This window comes from Syzygium oleosum, unplaced genomic scaffold (assembly GCF_021117445.2).
Source record: "Syzygium oleosum isolate NSW1041296 unplaced genomic scaffold, Sole_v2.1 Sole_v2.10, whole genome shotgun sequence".
In the NCBI taxonomy this organism is placed as follows: domain Eukaryota; kingdom Viridiplantae; phylum Streptophyta; class Magnoliopsida; order Myrtales; family Myrtaceae; genus Syzygium; species Syzygium oleosum.
This window is the reverse complement of record NW_026607494.1, coordinates 140,951-164,292: the sequence shown is the minus strand read 5'-3', so window position 1 is coordinate 164,292 and position 23,342 is coordinate 140,951. Positions and strand designations below refer to the sequence as shown.

Sequence of the window (23,342 nt, the reverse complement as noted above, 5' to 3'; positions counted from 1 at the left end):
ATGGCTTTTATGAAGACTTTGCAGGTCCACGGTTTGCGCTTTTGGTTGGCACTACTGACAGTAGTTCGATGATACAAAGGTATGGACAAATAGTTTATGGCAATGACATGGAAAGAGTTCGATTCATTGCACTGGCGCCCTTTTTCGCTTTCCGATTGGATCGGACGCTTAGCAAGGAAGCGGGGCATCACCGAGTGAGGTTTTAATGAATAGCGAAACCTATAAGCTTTGTGTATGGAGAAGTTCCCTCCGGTTAAAAAGGACAAAAGAGAAAGGAATGCTTGAATAACTAGTCCTAAACCTATGGAACGTTGTCGATTCCTAAACATTTTAAACAAACCAATATAGTCCTAAATTTTTAAAAGAAAGTGCAATCAAATCCTCTCAACCAAGACAGCCTAATTTACTTACATGGCAATATAGTCATCATTGGCTATCCTATGTGAGTCGGAGATGTTGTGACGTGGCTTGAAATTAGATGAAACGATACCGTTTTACTGACAAGAAAAGGTCGGTGAGGTTGACCACGCCAGCCACTGACGATGGCGAGCCTTGCTAGTAGCTGAGGTCCAATGACCGGCTAGAGGAATAAGGGAAAAAAAGAAAGAGAAAGAAAAGAAAAAGAAAAGAAAATTTCCGAAAATTTATTAAAATATTATTTAAAAATGTCCACGTTAGCACTGGCTGCACCACATAAGACGGTTGGCATCTATGTCAACAATTTTTGTTCAAAATTAGCCAAATGGACTGCATTAGCACAAATACAAAATGTTTATGACTCAATTAGCAAAAAAAAAAGGGGCTTCGGATCGAATTAATACAATTGCAATAAATTTAGGACTTTTTTGATAATTTTTTCGTTCAGTGACACAAGGGACGGATTAGCTTCCCACAGCTCTCTTTAGGCATCGCAACTCTTTGATTAAGCCTTAAGTCATGTTAATCGTGCATTTTCCTCAATTCATTTGAGAAAAATGTTTAAAATTTTGAATTTAACTAGTGTGCAAATCAATCGAATGATTGCATAACCTTGAGTGGTGTGACCTAATTGTATGCGAATACGTATTTAAATATGCTGTGCATGATGTGTATTGTCAAATGAGACAATGTGTAAATAACTGAATATGACATAAAAGTTGAAATCGAACATGTAATCGAATACTACTTAAAAGTCTAATTTGACGCGACATGGTGATTGAATATGCAATGATTCAATGTGACAGATGTATCTACATTATATGATGTGAACTTTGAATATGAAATGTACGAATGACATGTGATATGATGCAATAATCGATCATGACGTATGAATTACATGTAAAACCATCTAACTATGACATGTAGTGTGATGTCAAGAATCGAATGTGACATGAGCGGATGACATGCATGGTGACACATAACTCGAACATGGCATGAGCAAATGACATGCGTAACGCCTTAGTTAATGCGTCAGAATCGTGATGTCCATCGCTCCTTGACCTCCAACCACATTACCATAGCCTATCTTGCACACGAGCCCAATCAATCCCATCGGTATCACGTCCTAAGGTTTGGCTTGAATGGAAGTTTACTGCAGCCCTTCATATATCAAACACCTTATATGTCACTTCAACATGTGAATATCCTAAAACCGTCTGGCCAAATGAAGAAAAAAGATTATCCTCATTCCTAATACTGTCTGTGAAAGTCATCTTTGTCCCTAGTAATGAAGCTTATCCTGAACTAGAAGGCCATGTAAACAATGAACATACGGGGCCCAAATTAAGGATACAGAAAGTTACCTTTGTTACCCATTTGAAACGGGTCTTATTGAAGAGCTAATGCGCTTAAATGAAATATTCGCCTATCTTGGGCCGGGACAAAAGGAGCCCAACTCAACCATTTCATTGCAGAACCCACAACCTATAGGTGCGCCCCCACACACACGCCCCCACCCCCCCCCCCAAAAAAAAAACAAAAGAAAAAAACCCAAGAAATTTCGAGAACAAACATTTATCTAGCAAAGCGCGAGAATTCTTACTTACGATGAAAATAACTATCTGAGTTAGAGGTGGTAATTCAACCCTTTCGATATCGCGTAGGGTAGTCTTGCATTCTTACTGTCGAAATATCAAGATTCATTTGCCGCTGATTGATGAAATTACCTCGGTCATCAGATCAAAATTTCTTTTTGTTGGCTGTTGGATCGGGTGAGGCAATTTTGTAGGCACCGACCCACGATGCTCTAGAACGATCTACATTTATGTTTCTTTAAAGGCAGATGATATGGTACATTTCGAAGAAGGACCGGACCCCATCCCTCCAAGTCCAACCACCATTCCTCCTTAAAATTCTCATCACCATATTGTCCTCTTGGATTGAAATGAGAAGGGTGAGTCGCACGTGGCAAGTGTGGATTTGTTGGATGAAGTGGCCGTAGTAGAATTGCAGTTTACGGAAAAAAAAGGAAAAAAAAATTAGAATAAAAAACGAAAAGGAATGGGATTTCCAATTTAGGAATCAGAAATCAAATGTTCGAATATCACTAACTATTTAAAAACTGTTAGGGTTATCTAGATAGGTCAAAGGCTTAAATTTAACAGGCTCATGAAACTTATAGGATATGCCATGGACAATTAAGGGCGTGAGAAGATGAACGAGGGGCTGTCTTTTTTTCTTAACATAGTTATGATTTTAATCGTATTTACAGATCTGTCATTTTTTTCCCCAACTCTGCTCCTCCTGACTCACCATTCAAAAATTACCTACCACCAAAACCCACCTATTCCAAAAAAAAAAAAAAAAACCCAATCCAAAGCCTATCACTTGGCCCTTCTCCTACCGGCACCGCCCCCAGTTGCCATGTCTCGAGCTCACGTCTGTCGCTACCCAAATTGCGTTGTTGAACTTGACGCCGAATCTAGTGGCCATGGCGCGCTCGCCGGATTGTGCGAATTTCGAGCTCGAAGGCCACGGGCATTAGTGCTGCGTTTCGAGCTCTAGTGGCCATGGAGAGAGAGAGAAGTTGACATTGGTGTAGCGGAAGATAGAGCCGATGGAGACAAAATATGGCGTTTGGGGGGCGGTGGAGGGGTTAGCTTATTGTGTGTTTTCGAAAGTGTGGAAGATATTTGATGTGAATATCAAATTTTGGGGATGGTTTTTCCAAAGGTTCTCTATTTTTTTTCCTTTTTTTTATAGAAAAAATGGCATGATACCTTACTTATATGCTATCTGATATAATAATTCTCTTTTGCACACGTTAAACTTGTTTCTTCATTTGAGATAATCAATAAGGCCGATGGTATATCATCCGTAGCTTTCTCATAATTCATAAAGATAATTCACAGAATTTTTTTTTACAAAACTCTTGCAAAGTGAAAAGTCATGTAAGACATCAAAAGGTTCTAAAAATAATTAAAATTCGATATGGGAGGTTATTCCCATCAACCCATTCGCCCGGTCGTGCGGTCTTGCCTGGCCTGCTCGGGCGCTCTTCTAGTGGCTAGTAGCCATTTTCATACATTTGCACCAATCCGGGCCTTGATCTGGATTGGTTCTTGCTCAAACTTGGCCTAGACACCAAGAACAACAAAATTGATCTCTCTCAGACTGAGCAAGACATGCCTCGGTGCAGTTACTTAGTTTTTCAGGCTAAAGCTAAGTGCCTAGCAAAATGTTAGAACATCATTCCACAAAGACAAGAACAACAAAAGTAGTCATGAAAATGCTAGTTTGACCGTGAATTTAACTATCTCATGAGACACTTCAGCACAGGTGAACCTTCATAACGGTAAGACGGAAATTGGTGTCTTAACCAAATTGCAGATGTGCCATGAACCTAGGACTCTTAAAGAACATTATGTTGTTAGTGCTATATCATCAAGCAAGAGAAGTTTTATGTTTGGAATGGTTTGTGAATGGACCGAGTGATATACGGAGACGGAAGTGTTTATTTGGAAAGGAAAGCAAATGCGTTACCGTAGAAACAACACTGAGGTGAGGAGACAGAGCTGCTAGTGTTATTTGTCATCGTTAGCAGCATGATCAGCTAACTCAAATAGAGATGAACAAGCAACTACGTTAAAAAACTTCAGTTTTGAAAGAGGAAAAGATCACTCGATGCATTGTTTTAAAGGAAATTAGGACAAGACCTAATTCAAATTACAAAGGTAAAAACTTACATTGACCTGGTAGATCCACACTGAGGCCAATGTTGATCAACGACAATAGCAAATGACAGCAAAAAAAAAACCCAATCCTGCCATTTCCCGGAAATGCAAAATGAGAGAGAACCTAAATTGTTCGGCAATCAGACAATTTTCGAAAACCGTCCTGCACAAAGTAGTAGCATGTGATGAACAAGCTCCGACACGTGGTGATAACCAGTTCCACATAGTGAAAACATCCCTGCCGCCATTGGGGGTTGATGAACAGAACAATCGGAATTACCAGTAAAACACATGGTGCATGACACTCCGAAGCTGATATGCAATGTCTCTGTCTATGAAACCATCTTCTTTAGCTTTTGTGCATGATTTTGTTGCCGAGCAATTGATGTTAATGGGTGTCGAGCAGTTCTTACTAAACGGCAATCCACACAGCAGATGGTTTCCGTAGTAACTGCTTTCATCGAATGCCTCAAACTGATTTTTGTTTGGTATGGCTCCTGACAAGTCGTTGTAAGACACATTGAAGACTTCCAGGGAAATCAACTGAGTAAGCTCTTTAGGGATAGAACCAAACAAGTTGTGGCAAGTGTGGATTTGTTGGATGAAGTGGCCGTAGTAGAATTGCAGTTTACGGAAAAAAAAGGAAAAAAAAATTAGAATAAAAAACGAAAAGGAATGGGATTTCCAATTTAGGAATTAGAAATCAAATGTTTGAATATCACTAACTATTTAAAAACTGTTAGGGTTATCTAGATAGGTCAAAGGCTTGAATTTAACAGGCTCATGAAACTTATAGGATATGCCATGGACAATTAAGGGCGTGTTGATAACTATTATGTTCTAGAAATCAATTTTTGGTTAGAAGTAGATTTTTTTTTTTTATTCCTTGGACAAATTTCTAAGCCAAACTACGCGTTTGATAATGACGCAAAATTTCTCCCTCCCAGGCGGGCGGCGGCGGCAAGAGGTGGACGGTAGGCGGCCGCGGGAGGCGGGCGATGGAGGATGGCAGACGGCGACCGGTGGCAGACACAGGCGGCGGAGGACGGCGGATGGCAGGAGGCGGCCGCTGGGCGACAACGGATGGCGGGCGGCCGCTGGGCAACGACGGATGGCGGGGGATGGCAGGTTGGTGGTCGGCTAGTAGAGAGGGCGAGCGATGAGAATATTTTTTATTTCTCATTTCTGTTTCAAAAATAGAAAAATAGAAAACTTTAACTTTTCATTTCTGTTCCAAACCTATTTTTGAAATTAAAATTTGTTCCAGAAATAGAAAAATGAAATTGCATTACTAAATGGATTTCTGTTCCTAACCCATTCTCGAGAACAAAAAAATAGAAAAATGAAAATATATAATGGTTATATGCATGCCCTAAGTAGTCGAACATTTGCTTTCATATTGCTGAATTATTAAAAATAGAAAAAAGTAGAATTTGAGACCGACGAATATACCATGAATTACCAAAAAAAAGTAGAATTGTTTCCCGCGTTCATGTCGCTGATTTTTTTTCTTGGCTTTTTGTTATTCTTTTAATTTTTTGTTTTTCTTATCTTGGCTTTTTTTTTGTGTGGTGCCAGCTCGGCGCCCATATGCTTTAAAAATATAAAAAGTGGCACGTTGGATATCTGGCCAGCAAGACATTGCCATGTTGGCTTTCCGGCTTGCTGCGTCAGAAAAAAAGTGGCGAGCTGCCGCCAGATAAAAAAAAAAATTCAAGTGCATTCAGAATATTTAGAATTTGATCATATACGCTTTTTTAAACTCAGAGCACTACAATTTTGAGCAAAGTGTCTAGGACTTTTCTTGTAATTTTTCCTTTTCCTTCACCTTAGTTCTCCTAAACACGGCACTCGAGTTTGAAGTACATTAGTGACAGTTGTCCTTACCCCAATGATCAATTAAATAATTAAATGCACCTAATATTGAATGGATGATGCCTATACTTATAAATAGGGAAAAAACCATCAAAACCCCAAATTTATATTCATTGTGATACATTTACCCTGAACTTTTATTTTGTGACATAAAAAACTCAAAAGTATGCCCACTATGACATATTTACCCTAAACTTTTTCTTGTGACATAAAAAATCCTAAATTTGTACATATATAACACAGTTACCCTCCAACAAGATTCTATAAGATGATTTTTCAACTAAAACAAATCGTTTTTAATTCATTTAAGTGGCGTGGGCGCCATGTCAATACTGTTTGCCTTCTAGTGTCCAAGTAGGCAGATTTTTAATGATGCTCACTGACAGAATCTTGACGGAGGATAAATTTGTTACACAAGTATAAGTTTGGGATTTTTTGTGTCACAACAAAATTTAAGGTAAATGTGTCACGGTGGGCATAGTTTGAAAGGTTTCAGGTGGCTTTTTCACTTATAAATATGTAGTTAATTGATGCTGATCATGTTCCCTCCATATGATTTGACCAATTTACTTTTGGAATAGATACATGATGCTTATATTGAGATTTTCTTAAGCCATTCATATGATATTTAGATGTTTCATGACTTGCAAAATGTCGAGTCAACTAGTTAGACCATGTTAGGTATAGAGATTAATCTTTATCCTGTAGAGACCAGGTGATATATTTTCCCACTTACTCTACGGGAAGTTTTGCTTCTCATTTTGTAGATTGCACAGCTGCCACGTCAGATAAGGTATCTCATAGTTATAAACTTTTTGTTCAAGTCAGGGTTATTAAAGGGTATGTCAACTCAAATTTGAAACATTATATTTTGAAAAGGGAAATTATGAAAAACATAACCCAAGTTTTCAACAGTTTAGCACTTTGCATCCTCAATTGTGCAGAACTATGCATCTAGTTTACGGCATTGTCATCTCTCCCTCTTCCCCTCCCGGACGACAACGATGGCCGTGGATTCTGTGCATGGACAACCTCGGATTGAAATTGTCCACATTGTGGCAACCTCAATCGAAAGGTGCAATGCCTGTGGCCATTTTGAGGTTGCGACAGCCACAGCGACTCAGAGAGAGAGAGAGAGGGAAGGGCCGGGGTGGCGTTATTAATAACAGGTGACTGGGCAAGCCTGATGCAGCAGAGGTTGTGGTAGACTTGAATTGAGGAGGCTAGGGTTTGTTGGGGGCTTTTTATTATTTACTTTTTTTCTACGGACGAAATTTTTTAGTCATGTCAATTTTGCAAAATAGAGTTAAAGGATGCAAACTCACAATTCCAAAATGTATGGTAAAAAATGGCAAAACGGTGAAACTCAGTTTCATATCAATACTAGTAGAATTCCTGTGTTGTTAGGATGCACGTGTGAGTTGTGTTAGAGAAATCCCACATCGGAGAATTGGTGTGATGTAGAGTAGTTAATATATCATAGCTAGCCTATAACTCAATGGCTTAACCTTTTGAGTAAATGTGGGTCTAACTGGATATATTAACAGATTCAGATTTAGGCTTCCTAAGCAAAAGGTATCGGATTTTTGCTGTGTGCTCCTAACAAATTGGTATCAGAGCTGATGGTTTCTTCTGATATTTGGTGGGTGAAGTTGGGCGTAATTTCCGGGCGGTGGACATTGTGGTGTAATGCAGGCCCGGTGGCAAGACTTCATATTTAGTTAAAGATGATAGTTGGTCCTTAACTCAATAGCTTAAGTTTTTGAGTGAAGGTGAGTCTAATTAGATATGTTAACAGGTTTAGACTTAGGCTTCTTGGGCGAAAGGTATCGGATTTCTGCTATGTACTCCTAACATATGCCCTGTATGGGATTTGGGTTCTCAACATTTTGTTTTTACTAAAGTGTTGCTAGACTATGAATTTAAAAAGTACTAATGTTGATCATCGTCATGTCACATAAAATTAACAATTTATGGAACAATTCTTTTTATCTATTTCTTTTTGTGTATTTTACCAATTTGTGATCTTTTGGAAATTGGTTTCTATTGAACTTGTCTTCTCAAATTGATTTCAGAACAATTCTTAGAAGATGTCTAGTGACATTGAGCTCTCCATATATCTGTTTTATACATTACTAAAAAGAGGCGCATATCATATTTTCTATTTGATGCGTGAATTTTTCTTACATGATAGGATGATAGTAGGCTTATTTATTTAATATGTTTTAGTTAGATATATTGTCGAGTTTTACTATCTTGTTGGAGGTACAATGCATTTGGCATACACTGATTATTTTAAGCCAATGATAAACATGATAACTGAACATTTGCTCAAAAGTACATCTTAATATGTGAAAGGGAAAAATATTGGAAGCACTTTTTTTTCCGGATGATATTTCAAGTTATATCTTACTATTTGACCTAGCCATATAAGTTAATGCCCATGTAAAAACGATCGTTTAATTAATGAAGTGTTTCTTGGCTTCATTTGATTTTTAATTGGTTAATATTTTTATGGCCAAAAAAATTAGTAAATGACAAAGTTTGTGTTGGCTATAGAAATTAGAAATAAGTTTTTTGAGCTCTAGTCCAAGAGAGCATTACTGCTATCTAATTAATTAACACCCTTTCATATTTCTTTTCATGAAATAAATGCAGAGGGAGGAAAATGGAGCCAATGATTGTGTGACACACAGACGTAACCACAACAACAGTATTCTATCCAACTTTCTATCTATGTATAAATACATTTTTATCCCCAAGAGGTTTCTCAAGTGATAAACATTGTCGTTTTCCTTGATCAAGGCCCGAGTTCGAACCACCACATTTGTGCAATTTCTTGGTGCTGCTCCTGGCAGCATAGACCTGTATGTCCCCAGTAATTACCTAGTATTAAAGAAGTTCGTACGGAGAGGGACTACCCCATCTAGTGAAAATTAGTTGGGACCTCACTAGATAACTATGGTATATATATATTTTTAAATTTTTTTTGAAAATGCACGCTAACTTTCCGAGAAAATTTCACAAATGGACTCGAGGTAGAGTGATTTTCTTAAATAAGGGCCCAAAATGGACTTTATTTCACACAAGAGCCTTTCTGATTAACGTGTTTAGGCCCTTTTTTTAGACTGATTTGTCCACTTCAAGTCTCTCATTTAAAACTAACTTGTGGTTCTTATTTGAAATAATGTTCACTTTGGACCCTTTCTCGAGAAAATGATCTCACTTCAGGTTTTTATTTGGAACTTTACCCCAACTTTCCATATGATTCTGGAGTGAATTGGTCATTATGAGCTTTCATCGTGCTGATTATGGAGAGAGAGAGAGAGAGAGAGAGAGAGAGAGAGAGCCTGCCCAACCGACGTAACAAGAATGGTAGCTGCTGCGTTCTTCTTCTTTCTTCGTCCTTTGAGTCTTTGACTGGCTGTTTATATACAGGTATGCAAATGGCGACAATAACCACTTCCATGGTTCTTCATACCCACACATGATAGAAGCCCACCAAACTCGTTCCTTTGCCAACAGAGACTGGAATAGCATCCTACAACGTCCGAAAGAATAGAAAATTGTCCCTTTTCAACTATTATTTTTATGTTTAACAGTCATGAACGTTTCATGGAGAAGCCATTTAACAGTGCGAACCTTGTACCTGCTGTTCCTGGGTCAGGTGGTCTCCTTTGCACTCGCACTATCAAGCTTCACTTCCTCTCTCATTGCTGATCTCGGTAACTCCGGTGTCTTGGTTTTCTTTCATATTCCCCCATCAGATGTCCATACTAAATTGCAGCATTTCTTTCCTCGGACAAGTGCATGGAAAAGTCCTCCATTTATGGGTCGTTAAGCAATTGAGTCCTATGTGTTCAACTCTGGTCAATCAAGTCTTGAACGGCCGATCAAGGCCTACGGTCGATTTTCAACTTGAAAAATGAGACGTGGCTAATATAATAAAGGTGAACCAGCATATGTGAATCTTCCATAGGTGGCAACTTTAGCCTGCGATTACACATTGTTTCATAAGGCGGAGGACTGAGATTAAATTTGAGCATTTAGTACTTCGACTATACTTATCCTTTCATTCTTTCATTTAGACCGGTGTTTGTTTCAGGGGTCGATGCGCCTCTTACTCAGATGCTGTTCGTTTACTTGGGCTTAGCTTTGGTATATGGGAGCATCATGCTGTGCAGACGTCGTAGACTACTGGTACTTCTTTTTAATTTTTGCCCCTTGCCTTCACTAGGATATAGAACTTTGACTTTCTGGTACTTCTAAGAAAGACGGAAGTTATAGTTTCCATACTTTCTCTGGCTTATTGAATAATGCTGCTTATATTTTGTGTGATTCAGGTTCCTTGGTACTGGTATCTCATCCTGGGTTGTGTTGATGTTCAAGGAAATTATCTAGGTGAGCATATCATCTCTCTCAAACCCACCTTAGGGAGAACATACTTAATGCAACGTAAGTATCAGGGAAAAAGGGTCGTGAAAGATGATTTCGCACATTGTTACTAGTGGTAATGTGTCATTTTGAACTTGTTGCCAGCCTATTGTTGATCTGTTTGCAGTTAACAAGGCGTACCAGTACTCATCGATCACCAGCGTAACGCTGTTAGATTGTTGGACGATAGCGTGGGTCATAGTATTGACTTGGATCTTCCTCGGCACTCGCTACTCGCTATGGCAGTTATTTGGGGCGGCTCTCTCTGTTCTAGGCCTCGGATTGGTGATGCTCTCCGATGCTGGGGCGGGCGGAGGAGGTGAACTTTCCGCTTTTCTAAATTACGTTCTCCACTCCGTATAATGTCGATAAAGTTACACTGCCCGAAAAGGAACAACCGACATTGTAGCGATTTTCGGTTTCATCTCGCATTGTCTTATGCCTAATAATAGGGTGATTAAAGTTCTTATATATAACCAAGTTCAAGATTTTCCATGTTCTATGCTCAGGTGGTTCAAAACCGCTACTGGGAGATGTTCTCGTCATTGCCGGGACGGTTTTCTTTGCCATCAGCAATGTTGCGGAGGTAGGTGACAAACACTGAATTTTCTCTTGTCTCCTTGACTCGATCTTAGGAAAAACAGAAGATGGCATTCTTGAATAAGTTCACGAATCAGCAGAACCTGTTCTTCCCCGGCTTTTCACATCGAGAACTGTTTGCCTGTGTCCCATCTTCTCGTTGCTTCTGCTGCAGGAATTTTGCGTAAAGAAAAAGGACCGTGTTGAGGTACTCGCCATGCTCGGTCTATTCGGGGCTCTAGTCAGCGTGATTGAAATGTATCCTTTGATGAAGGAATTTTGGGTAGTAGTCTCATGCTCCGAGTTATTGCTTAACAGTGAGCTAGATCTATCATAGAGAGGGAGAGTGCCGAATCCATCCAGTGGTCGACAGACATAGTAAGTAGCCCACTTCAAGGTCTCCCATAACATTGCTTTCCCAAGATCACTAATATGAGAAATTTGGCGTTGGGGTAAAAAAGTGGGTGAGCTAACGAGTAGTCCCTGAACTTTTTTTTTATTTGCTAATTAGGGTCGTCTCTGATTGAGTTTGAGAAGGAGAGAACGCTAACGTAGAAAATACATAGATGTCACAGTGTACAAATTCACAGCAAGTAAACGGTGAATTTGAAGACTTTAGAGACTAAATTGAAAGAAAAAAAAATCGGGATAGCATTGATACCAACGAAAAATTCAAAGACTGCTGGTGTCATTAATCCTTATTTTGTTGCAGTCAAATAAGTTTCTTTATGGAGTTTCATAACAAAAATCTGCTAGTGAATGTCGGTCAGCACTCGATCTGAATGCTCTGCTGCCGGATCCATACAAGGGAAGTATACTAATCTGTCAATCTTCATCTTGTTTTCAGATGTTGGCTCTGTGATTGTCCTAACCCATGCTTCATGTTGCAGTCCAGTAATTCCTCTAGCATTATTGGTGCATCCGTTTCTCGGGAACTGATATTGGCTTTCTGTTTTCTCCTTTTGCTCCCTAGATATTGGCTTTTGTTGGTTTCACGGCGTCATGCTTCATGTTCTATTCTCTGGTTCCTTTTGTTCTAAAGGTTAGTTTCTAGCAACCGTCCTGGACATCTTTCTGGTTGAAGCAAACAGAGACCAATCTCAAGTATCATTCTGTAGCTTAATGAAATTGATTGAAAGAAACATCTGACATACTGAGAGGATTTCGCATCATCGTGTGTACGAGGCACTTTGAAAGTTGATTTATTTCGTAATTCAACCGTATTTCCTCGAGCTAGGAAACATTTTGTGGTTTCTGTTCGATTTTTTGTAACTGAACAGCAACATGATAGAGCACTTGCTTCATTGTCTCTGCGCAGATGAGTGGAGCGACGATGTTCAACCTCTCAGCACTCACATCTGATATGTGGGCAGTAGTTGTTCGCATTTTCCTATACCGCCAGGAGGTATAAAAACATCCACAGTCCGTATCGTATTCATTCAGCTAGAGTCTGTTAACCATCACCCAACTTTGACGAGCTGTACGTTAACAAAGCCTTACTATGTATGCCTTCATTTTCGCAGGTTGACTGGCTGTACTATCTCGCCTTCTCTGTCGTCATAATTGGAGTGGTTATATATTCGGTAATGTATGTTCTACGCACCTGTCCCTCTTCTTGCCTCATGCTGTACAATGCTTTTTATGCAAACTGTCACCCACTCCCACACACACACAGTTTTGGAATGATTGCCAATTATCCACTTCATGTACCTTGCCAATTAGCAGCATCCTCGGCATTGATCATTTGCTGAAATTCAGTTTAGCGGTCTTAACGAGAGTCAAAAGGATTCTTGTTCTGTTTCAGTGAGAAAGACCCTGATGGTGCTCCGGCTGTGGATGACGGAAACCCCACTTGCTACCAAGTGCTAAATGACGAAAGCGCGGTGGACCTGGACGAGCCTTCACATTTGTGAACAATGTTGCGGCTTCCGGCCTTACCGTGAAGTTGCTTGGTAAACACTCAAGTGAATTCCAAATCTTGCAGTCCACACTTGAATGCATGAAATTTGATTAACCTACCACTATGCACACCATTGTTACATGTGTTTCCGGCCTTCGCAGGATCGACTCGTCAATGCCTGGAAACATAAGCACATTGGTCTCACATATTCTCCAGTCTCGAAGTTCTGAGACAATCCAAACCGTAAGTTACCTGTTGCGATAATGCCGCCGAAATCACGGGGGCTGGTGAAATCGAAACCGTAGGTCACATAGAGTGCTGCGAGCCGAATTACGAGGTCTGTTGTAGTTACACTGATATGTCCCTAAATTTCCTCGGTAATTCATGCGTCATGTGTCATGCGTCATGCCATGGATCTTGAAAAGGAGAAATAACTCCTCGACTAGTTCTTTCTTTCCATTGTCTAGGCAATGTAGACGTAATTTACTTCTGTGGGCTTTCCAGATTTCCCACTGCACGATAATCGGCTTTTAACTGCGGAGAGATTTTCCAGGAAAAGATATTAATATATCGCGGCCAAAGCGTTCGAAAGTAGGGACCGCATCGACAGCGGGCGGTTGCTAGTGAGGCTGCAGGAGGCGGAGTAGTGACGGTGGGCGGACTTGATCGGTGGGCTCGAAAGATGTAGTTCATTCGGATGGATTTAGGTCTAGTATCGGTTGAGTCGAGTACGAGTAAGTTTAAATTATATTACATTAAAAAATGGATAATTAGATGAGTTTATTCGGGCCACACCTATGTCCGACCAACCAAACCTATTCCGATCGACACGTTTGCAAGCTTATACGTTCGAACCAGATGCATTTTACAAAGGAAGTTGAGTAGTTCTAAATTTTTTTGTTAGTCGCTATTAGTTTTGTATCTAGGTTCTGTTCATTTCACGGAAAATATAACATTTCTGGAAAATGTTTTTAAAGAAATCATTTTCTAGAAAAATGACACAATTTTCCAGTATTTGGCTGAAATCTGAAAAAGACCTGGAAAATATTTTTCGCCGTTCTATATGGAAAATCAAATCATATTTTCCTTCGGACACTACTTTTAATAAATTTTTTTTATTTTCTTAAAATCGATTTTTTAATTATCTTCTGGCGAGGCCTCAAGCGTAGCTGATTCGGTGAGGCCCAAGCCTCGCCGCCCTCTGGCAATGCTCGAGCTCGCCTGTGGCCGGTCGCCGGCCTTCGTCGTGGCCAGCGAAGAAAATAAAAGAAAAGAAGAAAAAGAAAACGATTAAAATGAATGGTGAAGAAGGAGGAGGGAAAATGATTTCCACTTTTTGACAAGAGGAAAACATTTTCCTCACTTTCAAAGGTGGTTTTTCCATTGAGGGAAAATGTTTTCTATGACTAGTTTACTTTTCGTGAAACAAATATTGTGAAAATTGTTTTCTGTGAAACGAATGGAGCCTAAATGTAGGGCAAAAGTACACTAGAAGTGCCATAACTTGTGTACGGCGATCACTTTGGTGTCATAACTTTTTTCGGATCACTTTGGCGCCAACTTTTTTGAAAAACGATCATTTTAGTGCCAATGCTGACGTGGCTCGCCGGAAATCCGATGTGGCGCTGACACGGCTCGCCGGAGAGGTCCAGTCAGCATTAAAATAAAAAACGACGCCGTTTAGCCCGCTAACGTGTACTTTTTAAAAAAAAATTAAATTAAATTAAATAAATTAAAAAAAAAAGCCTACAGCAGCGGCGAGGGAGCCTTCGCAGCTGCTGCCGCCAACCCACCACCGCTGGGAAGGGCCGGTGGTGGTGGGCGCAGTGGTTGGCGAGGGTCGCCGCCCCGGGCCTGCCTGGCGACCTCGCCGAGCCTAGCGAGGGCCTGATCCTGGCGAGGCGAGACCTTGCCGTTGTGACCCGGGCGACGACGAGGTCCGGCCTCGCCTTTTGCTTTGGGCGAGGTGAGACCTCGCCGTCGCCGGGTCGCGACGGCGAGGTCTCGCCTCGCCCGGGCCAGGCGAGGTCGGCCTCGCCTTCGTTGGGCGAGGCGAGACCGTGCCGTCGCCCGGGTCGCGACGGCGAGGTCTCACCTCGCCGGATCCGCCTCGGCCGGGCTCGGAGAGGGTTGCTCTGCTCGGCCGGGGCTCCGGCGACCTCGCCGACCATCTGCGCCCACCACCGCCGGCCCTTCCCGGCAGTGGTGGGTTGGCGGCAGAAGCTGGCGAGGGCTCCCTCGCCGCTGCAACTTTTTTTTTTTCTAAAAATTAAAAAATTCGAAAAAAAGCCACATAATTTCCACGTGTACAAGTCAGACCATTTTTTTTTAATATAAATGCCAGGTCAGCTTTTTGACCGGAATTTTGGCCGGAGTCACTAAAGTGATATATTTTCCTCCGACTTGGCACCAAAGTGATCCGAAAAAAAGTTATGGCACCAAAGTGATCGCCGTACACAAGTTGTGGCACTTCTGGTGTACTTTTGCCCTAAATGTAGTGTATAGTTAGTGGCTTATTGCGGGCTGCGATCAGAAGGGATATCTCTCCGATAAATGTAGGCATAAATATAAATAATATGGACATAAATCATACAATTAATCAAATTCATAAGAACTCTAGAATTCAAATCTACTAACTAAATGCGTGTACGATCTGAAAATATAAATTTGTAAACTTTGCTCTTTAATTGAAAGTAGCTATAATGAATGAGTAAAAACACAAAGGCACGTTGTCACTTCCGCGGTACAATAAACTATTTAGATTTCATGTCATTCACATTAACGATCCACATCTTGTTCAATAAACTTTGTTCCTAGTATTGGTACTTTTAGATTTCATGTCATTCACATTTCAGTCCAAGAATCAGTAAAGGACCCTTCGCAACTTTGGTCGATTCGCATTTATCGATCCACATCTTGATAGGTATCTCGCCATTTCTGCTGAAACGACAATAAAATTAGACATGTCTGATAATCGTACATATTATTATAGGGGTAAGTGCATTAAAAATGCTAAAACTTATCGTGAAAGTGCAATTGAATCTTAAAATTTTCAAAAAGTGCAATCGAGTCCTGAAACTTATCAAATTGGTGCAATCGAGCCCCTCCGCTAACTCCATCCAATTAGGTTAATGGAAAATGCTTACGTGGTAATTTAATATTTTTTTTAGGATATGTGGCAACGATGTGGCGCTCACTTTTCATATGAACAAAAACTTCATTATCTCGTCTCAATAAAGAAAAAGTAAAGTGAAGATTACATAACATTAGAGAACCAAAGTTTCAGAAACCCAAGGAGCTAAAAATAATGAGAATGGAACTTGTGTAATATGGATTGAAGGGATATTGGACTTCCTTATTTCACGAGACTCGTATGACTTCTTGATCTTGGTCGATATCAAACCGTGGTCTTGTTTAGGCTCAAACCAAATTGAAATTCTTTCATGAATTTTTATTCAATGAGTCGGCGGAGAATTTCTTTGCACTTTAAGGCTCGGGCGGAAAATGTGATGTTTTCAGAAAATATTTTCCGAAAAGTCATTTTTCATGAAAATGATAATATTTTCCGGTAGGATTAATACCACGAAAAACTCATAACTGGTACATCTGTGACAAATTTATTCTCCGTTAGTTTCCGTTAAATTGGATTAATAGCAAAAAAAAATCACGAATTAGTACACCTGTGACAAACGAAAAGTAAAACATAAAATCAGTACATCAGTCAACTGCCGCGTGTCATTTAACAAAGCAATTTGATAATAAAATTTAATGAAAATAAATCGAGGGTAAATTTGTTACAGGTGTACCAGTTTGGGATTTTTGATGATAAAAAATTAATTTTTGGTAAAATTGTTACAGGTGTACCAGTTTGGGGTTTTTCGTGGTATTAACTCTTTTCGGTATTTAGCAGAGACTTGAAAATGAACTGGAAAATATTTTCTGTTGTTTGATATGGAAAGTCTGATTTGATTTTCCTCCTTGCACTCCTTTAATAATTTTTTTATTTTAATTTTTTTTAAAAAAATGATTTTTTAATTATTTTTATTTTAAAATTTAAAATTTTTATATTTCTTTTCATTTTCTTTTTTCTCTACCGGTCGCCCGGTGAGATCGAGCCTCGCCGGCCTTGAGTGAGCTCGTCCCTCGCTTGTGGCCGGTCGCTGATTGTCGCTGTGGCCAGTGACTTGCAGAGAAAAAAGGAAAAAAAAAATTAAAAAAAGAAATAAAATTTATAAAGTATCAAAAAATAAAAAATAAAAAAGAAAAGAAAAGTGAAGGAGTGTAGAGAGGAAAGAGAAGGGAAAAGGATTTTCTCTCTTCAGAAAGAGAAAATCATTTTCTTCACTTTTGAATATGTTTATTTCATTGAGAGAAAATGTTTTCCTTAAATAGTTTATTTTCTGTGAACCGAATGCCGGAAAACTCAAAAAACATTCTCCCGAAAGTTGTTTTCTGCTAAATGAACAGAAACTAAGAACTGGATGGAGGCGTCTCTGCTCAATTCACTCCCAATGAAGTTTCCCAACGTCTTTGCTCCATTCAATGTTTGAATTTCTCTCCTAGCCCCATGGTTGTCGAGGAGATCGTGACCGTGGCAGCAGGAGATTTGGATTGTTGCCGAAGGACCGCGTAGGCCAGAAGAACGGGAAAACAGGGGGCTTTCCGGTCTCGGTCGACAGCTTTTGCTCTTCGGATTCGATGTTGATATTATTAGAACTATCGATTTTGGTTCAGGAGACGTCGATCACGAGCTTCTCCTCCAAACCCTCCGCCAACTTCTTGAAAAACTCTTGAATATGCAGTCAAGTAAGACGGATTGAACGAGGGAGGGAATGAATACGACCAGAATTCGAAGAGAAGGCCGCGATCGAAGGAGAGATGTATGCGGCCTGAAATCTAACTTCTTCTTCTGTCTTTTCTTGCTCTTTTTTTTTAATTTATCTTTTAATTTTTTTTCTTTCTGAATTTTTAAGTTTTTTTCCTATGATTTGGGCGCCATATCGGCGTCACGTATCTTAAGAAAGTAATAAAAAAGGCACGTCATTATTTTCAGTTAGTCAAATTAGACAGAGTTAACCTAAGAACTTAATTGCACAAATTTGACAAGTTTTAAGACTTGATTGCACTTTTTGAATGTTTTAGAATTTAATTACACTTTCGAGATGAGTTTAAGACTTCTGGTACACTTATCCCTTTAATTTTTTATTGTTTGAACTATGCTATTAATAGACATTGGTATTTGAATTCATATGTAAATGTTTTCCAATTTTAGCATGCTTAAAACTTCGATTTGGACATTCTATAGCTAAAAATAAAAAAAAAACAATGAACTTAAGAAGAATAAAATTAACATTGTAATTTTCATTACGACATAGAAAGTTTCTTCTGAGAGTCCTCAACATATTATACAACGCCCAATTTAGTCTTATACTTTTTCAGTTTTGCTAATTTAGTTCTATACCTTTTTTTACAGTAACTAATTATCCTAAATCTTTTGAGGATTGTCCAATGTAATCCTTTTGGAAAATTTTGATCGAATATTGTTGATGTGGACGATTTTTCCCTTTCTTTTTAAAATTTTCTGAAAACTTTTCCTTTTTTTTTTCTTTTCTTTTTCTCTTGGCCTATGGCTAGCTAGGCCTTGCCAGCCAAAGGCTAGGTGCACGAGGGTGTTGTGCGGCCCTCACCTGCCTAGCCTTTGGCCAACCAGCCTTGGCTTGTGGCCGGTTGCAGATGGTCGATGACCGACCACAGGCCTTGAGAAAAAGAAAAGGGAAGAAAAAAAAGAAAAGACAAAAAAGAAAAAAAAGGGAATAGAAAATAAAAAATTCAGAAAATTTATAAATTATTGTAAAAATTGTTCATGTCGGCGTGACTGTACCACGTAGGATGGTCGGCGGCCATGTTAGTGATTTTCAGCCTAAATTAGTTAAAAGAACTAAATTGGCCGCCGTAAAAAAGTTTATGACTAAATTGATAAAATTGAAAAGTTTATAACTGAATTGGTTACCATACAATAGATTTATGATTTTTTTGGATAATGTTCCCGTTTCTTCTTGACATTGACTAAGGTTATTTAGTGCAAATTTGATAGAAGCCGTACAATTATATACTCATAAAAAACATTTCCGATCTCTTCCAAAAGAAACTATTAAATTAAACATTATATTAAGCACTCTTTTAATTAATAAATGTGAATATTAGACGTATAATCTATTAGAAGTATCGATGATTAACAATTAGGGCTGTGCAAAAAAACTGGAAACCACCTGGACCGCCCGGGATCGCCCGAAATGGGATCGGAATTGGTGATTCCCAAGGGGAATTGGTTCTCGGTTCTAGGTGTGGAATCGCCCGCCCGCCTGCCCACCCGGACTAGACCGGTAATATAATATATAATATAATATATTTATTTAATTTTTAATTTTTTAAAAAAAGAAAAATCCTAAATCCCTAAACTAAACCTAACTTGCTTGACACTCACAGTCTCACATTGAGCTGAGAAACACTTTCTTTCGCTTTTACCTTACGCTCACTTTCACTCTCTTACTCTTCTCAGTCGATGCTCACCTTACTGTTTCCAACTCTCCATCTCCGTCTCCGTCTTCGTCTTTCCATCTCCGTCTTTGGCTAGTGGGATCGGTTCCATGGACCTACCTGGGAACCGAACTGGACCGGTGGTCCGGTTCTCGAGTGGATCCATAGAACCAACGGGTGGTTTCTGATTCCAAATTTTCGGAACCAGTTTTTAGTGGGCGGTTCCCAGTTCTAGGGTGGGAACCGCCCACCACCCGGACCATGCTCACCCCTATTAACAATATCAACTATCAGTTCTCATACTTAGCTATGTCGTGCACCTAATCCATGCATATCTATTAGTTAACCATTAAGTTAACCCCATTAACGAGATAACCATGAACAATTGAAGAGGATAAAATTCTTATCTATCTATTCATCTATCTGTCTATATAGGTATGATATGAGACACAAGAGCTTCATGGCGGTTAATCATTCAAATCTATTAGGTTGGATTATCATCTTTCAAAATCTTAATCAAATCAATAAGAGGTCCAGAGTTCTATCTCCATATCTAACCATTCAAAGGCACTGCTCCGCTATACAATAAACCCTTTATTGAACAATTATAGAAGAGATGAAGGTAACTTTCTGCAGTACAATAAATTTTTTTATGAAATAAGATCGTGTACGTCCAAGTACAGTTGTGATTCCAATTAATTTTAATGAAACCAAGAGCATAACACAAAGATAAGACTGTTGTAGTTACAACAATCCGGATAGACCTATCCTTCTGGTCTTTCTTTCTAATTATTCTTAAAATTTGTTGAGTTCTGTTATTTTACATTTCGGATATCTCGCAAATAAAATCGATTACAAGTGTTGATCCATTAGATCTTCGCAGTTGAACTCTCCCTACGTTATAGCTTTCCTTCGTCCTTATCTTTCTTAAGAGTCACTCTTCCTCTGTGAACACTACACAAGACCGACTCGGCCTCGGAATAAAATTCATTGTCGAGATTGAAGAAACATCCCACACACACAAACGCCTTTAAATATGGTCGACCCTCCATTGGCAGTCTGTGTCTTCTATAGTTTCATCCACCATCATCCATGTTGAATCTACAGTCTGCAATCTTCTATAGTTTCATCGCCATGCGGGTGGTTTCGGCATCCAAAGTGGCGGCGGCGTCCCCAAGGATTATCCCGGGAAAGTCACAGCTTACGTTCTCATCACATGCATCGCTGCTGCCATGGGGGGTCTGATATTCGAGTATGACATCGGTATTTCGGGTAATGCTCTCATCTTATCAGGTTTTATTTTCTCTTTTGGTGTTTGCCGTGAAATCTCTATTGTTTTATCGCGACTAAGATTTGGCCTGATGATTTATTCACTTAGGCGGTGTGACGTCCATGCCTCCATTCCTAAAGAGGTTCTTCCTTAGTGTGTACTGGAAGGAGGCGTTGGACAAGTTGACGAACCAATACTGCAAGTTTGATAGCTTCACACTGACTATGTTCACGTCGTCGTTCTACTTGGCGGCGCTCGTGACCTCGTTCGGTGCATCCAAGGTGACCCGGAGCTTGGGGCGGAGGTGGTCCATGGTGCTAGGTGGCACAACTTCCTCTGCGGCGCTATCTTAAATGCTACTGCCCAAAACATCACTATGCTGATCATTAGCCGGATCCTGCTTGGCAGCTTCGCCACTCAGGTAAAACTCCTTAATTGCCGCGCTATTTTTGTACCAAGTTTTCGATATTCATCGTATCATAGGTTATGTGTATATACATGCTTGTGTCACGGGTCGATCGATTTAGCGTTCCCTCACCTGTGCGGCCTTAGGAATTTCTCCCCAAGTACCTTCCCACACTCACTCACAAGAACTTTAGAGAGAGAAACTCTAAAGAGAGAAGCTTTGAATGTGTATTACTTCTTGAAAATTAGAGATGAGTAAATAAGGGGGGGAGACCCCATTATATATAAGTACAAAACCGACCGTATCCGTAGATCTCTTCTCGATCTAACGATGGAGATCATACTCCCCCAACTACCTCACCTACTACATTTATTACATGAGGGTAGATTACCGTATCGCCCGCCCCCAGGATTATTCTAGAACACATCAAGAAAACCCTAGTACTTAGAACACTCAGGGCCTGCCTTCTCGTTCATAGGTTAGTCACGGTATATCGTTCAGAAAACCTCAAGAGCAATCCAATTTTTCGGGCCGTGACATTCTTCCCCACCTATTCGGGCGACACCTTCATTGCGTCTTCGGCATGGAAAGCATCGATATGTTTCTTGAATTGCCAAAGAGCTTCTTCGGGTTCCCAACTTGCTTCACTCTCCGGAAGACCCTTTCATCGGATCAAATATTCTCGCTTCGATGCCCGGTATCGCTTTCGTATGACTCGATCCGACATGATGAAGTCGACGTCTCGATCATAGGAGGTTTTTTCTCTAAGCGATGCCCATTGCGACTCCCCTCGATCCGAGTACTTTACGTCTATATGGAAAGGTTTAAGCATACTCACATGAAATACTGGATGTACCTTAAGCTTTGGTGGAAGTTCCAGCTTGTATGCAACCTTCCCGACTCGATGCAACACTCGGAACGGCCCCTTGTTGTCACGTCCCGAACCCCAACGGGCTCGCGACACCCCTTCCACGGTCGTATCGAACGCGACGTCCCAGGACGCGTCGCCGACCCAAACGAACTACGCAAGCGGAAGCGAAATAAAACAACCCAGACAGTAAAATATGACGAAGGGATAACACAAAACAATAATTCCAAATACGCAACATTAAAACGGAGTAGTGGTTGGATATCCTACTTCGCTATACAAAAGAGGGGCACACAAAAATATGGGGCAACTTGACCCGTACTTGATCTCCGAGATACCCTTGCAGCGTCTCCAATCACTCATGGTCGCGGATCTGAAATGGTTATATAATAACCGTGAGAACGAGTCTCAATAAGCAACCCCCTATACCCCACGTAGGCCAATGCGTACCCAGACAAGTCGTACATGCAATCTACCCCACAACATATAAAATTCGCATCATTGTACTTACCTCGCCATCAAGTCCATGCCAACTCTACACGTTAGTCGTCACGTGATAAGGCAATGATAGTAATTAAATAACACATCACAATCGCTCAAACACCAATCACGCTTTCACTCAATCAATCCAACTAATTCAACCAGCCAATTCAATCACACTCAATTCGCATACGTGGCCAAGCAACTTTCTCACGACCTCCCAGGTCCTTTCACACGGCCCGCGTCAACACGCCTCAGGCCAGCCCTCAGATCAAGCCGGGCTCAGTCCCGCGTAACCACGCCTCAGGACATTTCTCTCGATCCGCGTAACCACGCCTCAGGTCATTACTTGCCTTTCTAGCCACACCCGCGTAACCACGCCTCGGGTTGGCGGCCCTCGAGATCAAGCCGGGCTCGGGCCCCGCGTAACCACGCCTCAGGGACATTTCTCTCGACCCGCGTAACCACGCCTCGGGTCTAGCTCACCTTTCACAGCCCGCGTAAACACGCCTCAGGCTCAGCCCTCCGATCGATCCGGGCTTTTCTCATGCACATGCACCACAATACAAAATTCACCATGCTCTTAGTCATATAAATCAATTTCAATCACCACCCATTCACCAATGTCAATCTAGCACGCCACATCAGTCAACTCAATTCATGCTCCTGACATCGGCCTACCGACCCGACATTCAAGTCGGCACATTCAATTAATCCAATTCACCCACAAGCGCCACAACAATTCAGTCAGGCATATTTATCTCAGTCAATCACTAAATCAGCCGCACAATTATCGCCACAATAATTCACCAATTAAGCACAATCAGTCTAATTAGCCCACA

At 40.4% G+C, this 23,342-nt stretch overlaps 1 protein-coding gene and 1 pseudogene across 3 annotated transcripts; both read left to right on the top strand.

The window, feature by feature from the left end:
- The first annotated feature begins 9,466 nt into the window (after positions 1-9,466).
- LOC115693982 (uncharacterized) lies at positions 9,467-13,473 on the top strand. Of its 3 annotated transcripts, none has more exons than XM_056315077.1 (12): positions 9,467-9,693; positions 10,132-10,226; positions 10,370-10,427; positions 10,588-10,779; positions 10,970-11,046; positions 11,215-11,297; positions 11,366-11,417; positions 12,013-12,081; positions 12,358-12,444; positions 12,563-12,627; positions 12,844-12,991; positions 13,101-13,473. In XM_056315077.1, the coding sequence occupies exons 1-11, from the start codon at positions 9,618-9,620 to the stop codon at positions 12,950-12,952; spliced, it is 963 nt and encodes a 320-aa protein (XP_056171052.1). In that variant the 5' UTR covers positions 9,467-9,617; the 3' UTR covers positions 12,953-12,991; positions 13,101-13,473. The 3 variants fall into 3 exon arrangements, with proteins under 3 accessions (XP_056171052.1, XP_030476925.2, XP_030476924.2); XM_030621064.2 differs by having other exon boundaries at positions 9,470-9,751; XM_030621065.2 differs by lacking the exon at positions 13,101-13,473 and having other exon boundaries at positions 9,467-9,751; positions 12,563-12,622; positions 12,844-12,945.
- Positions 13,474-20,092: 6,619 nt separating this feature from the next.
- LOC115661386 (sugar transport protein 12-like) overlaps positions 20,093-23,342 on the top strand; it is a 40,044-nt pseudogene continuing 36,794 nt past the window's right edge.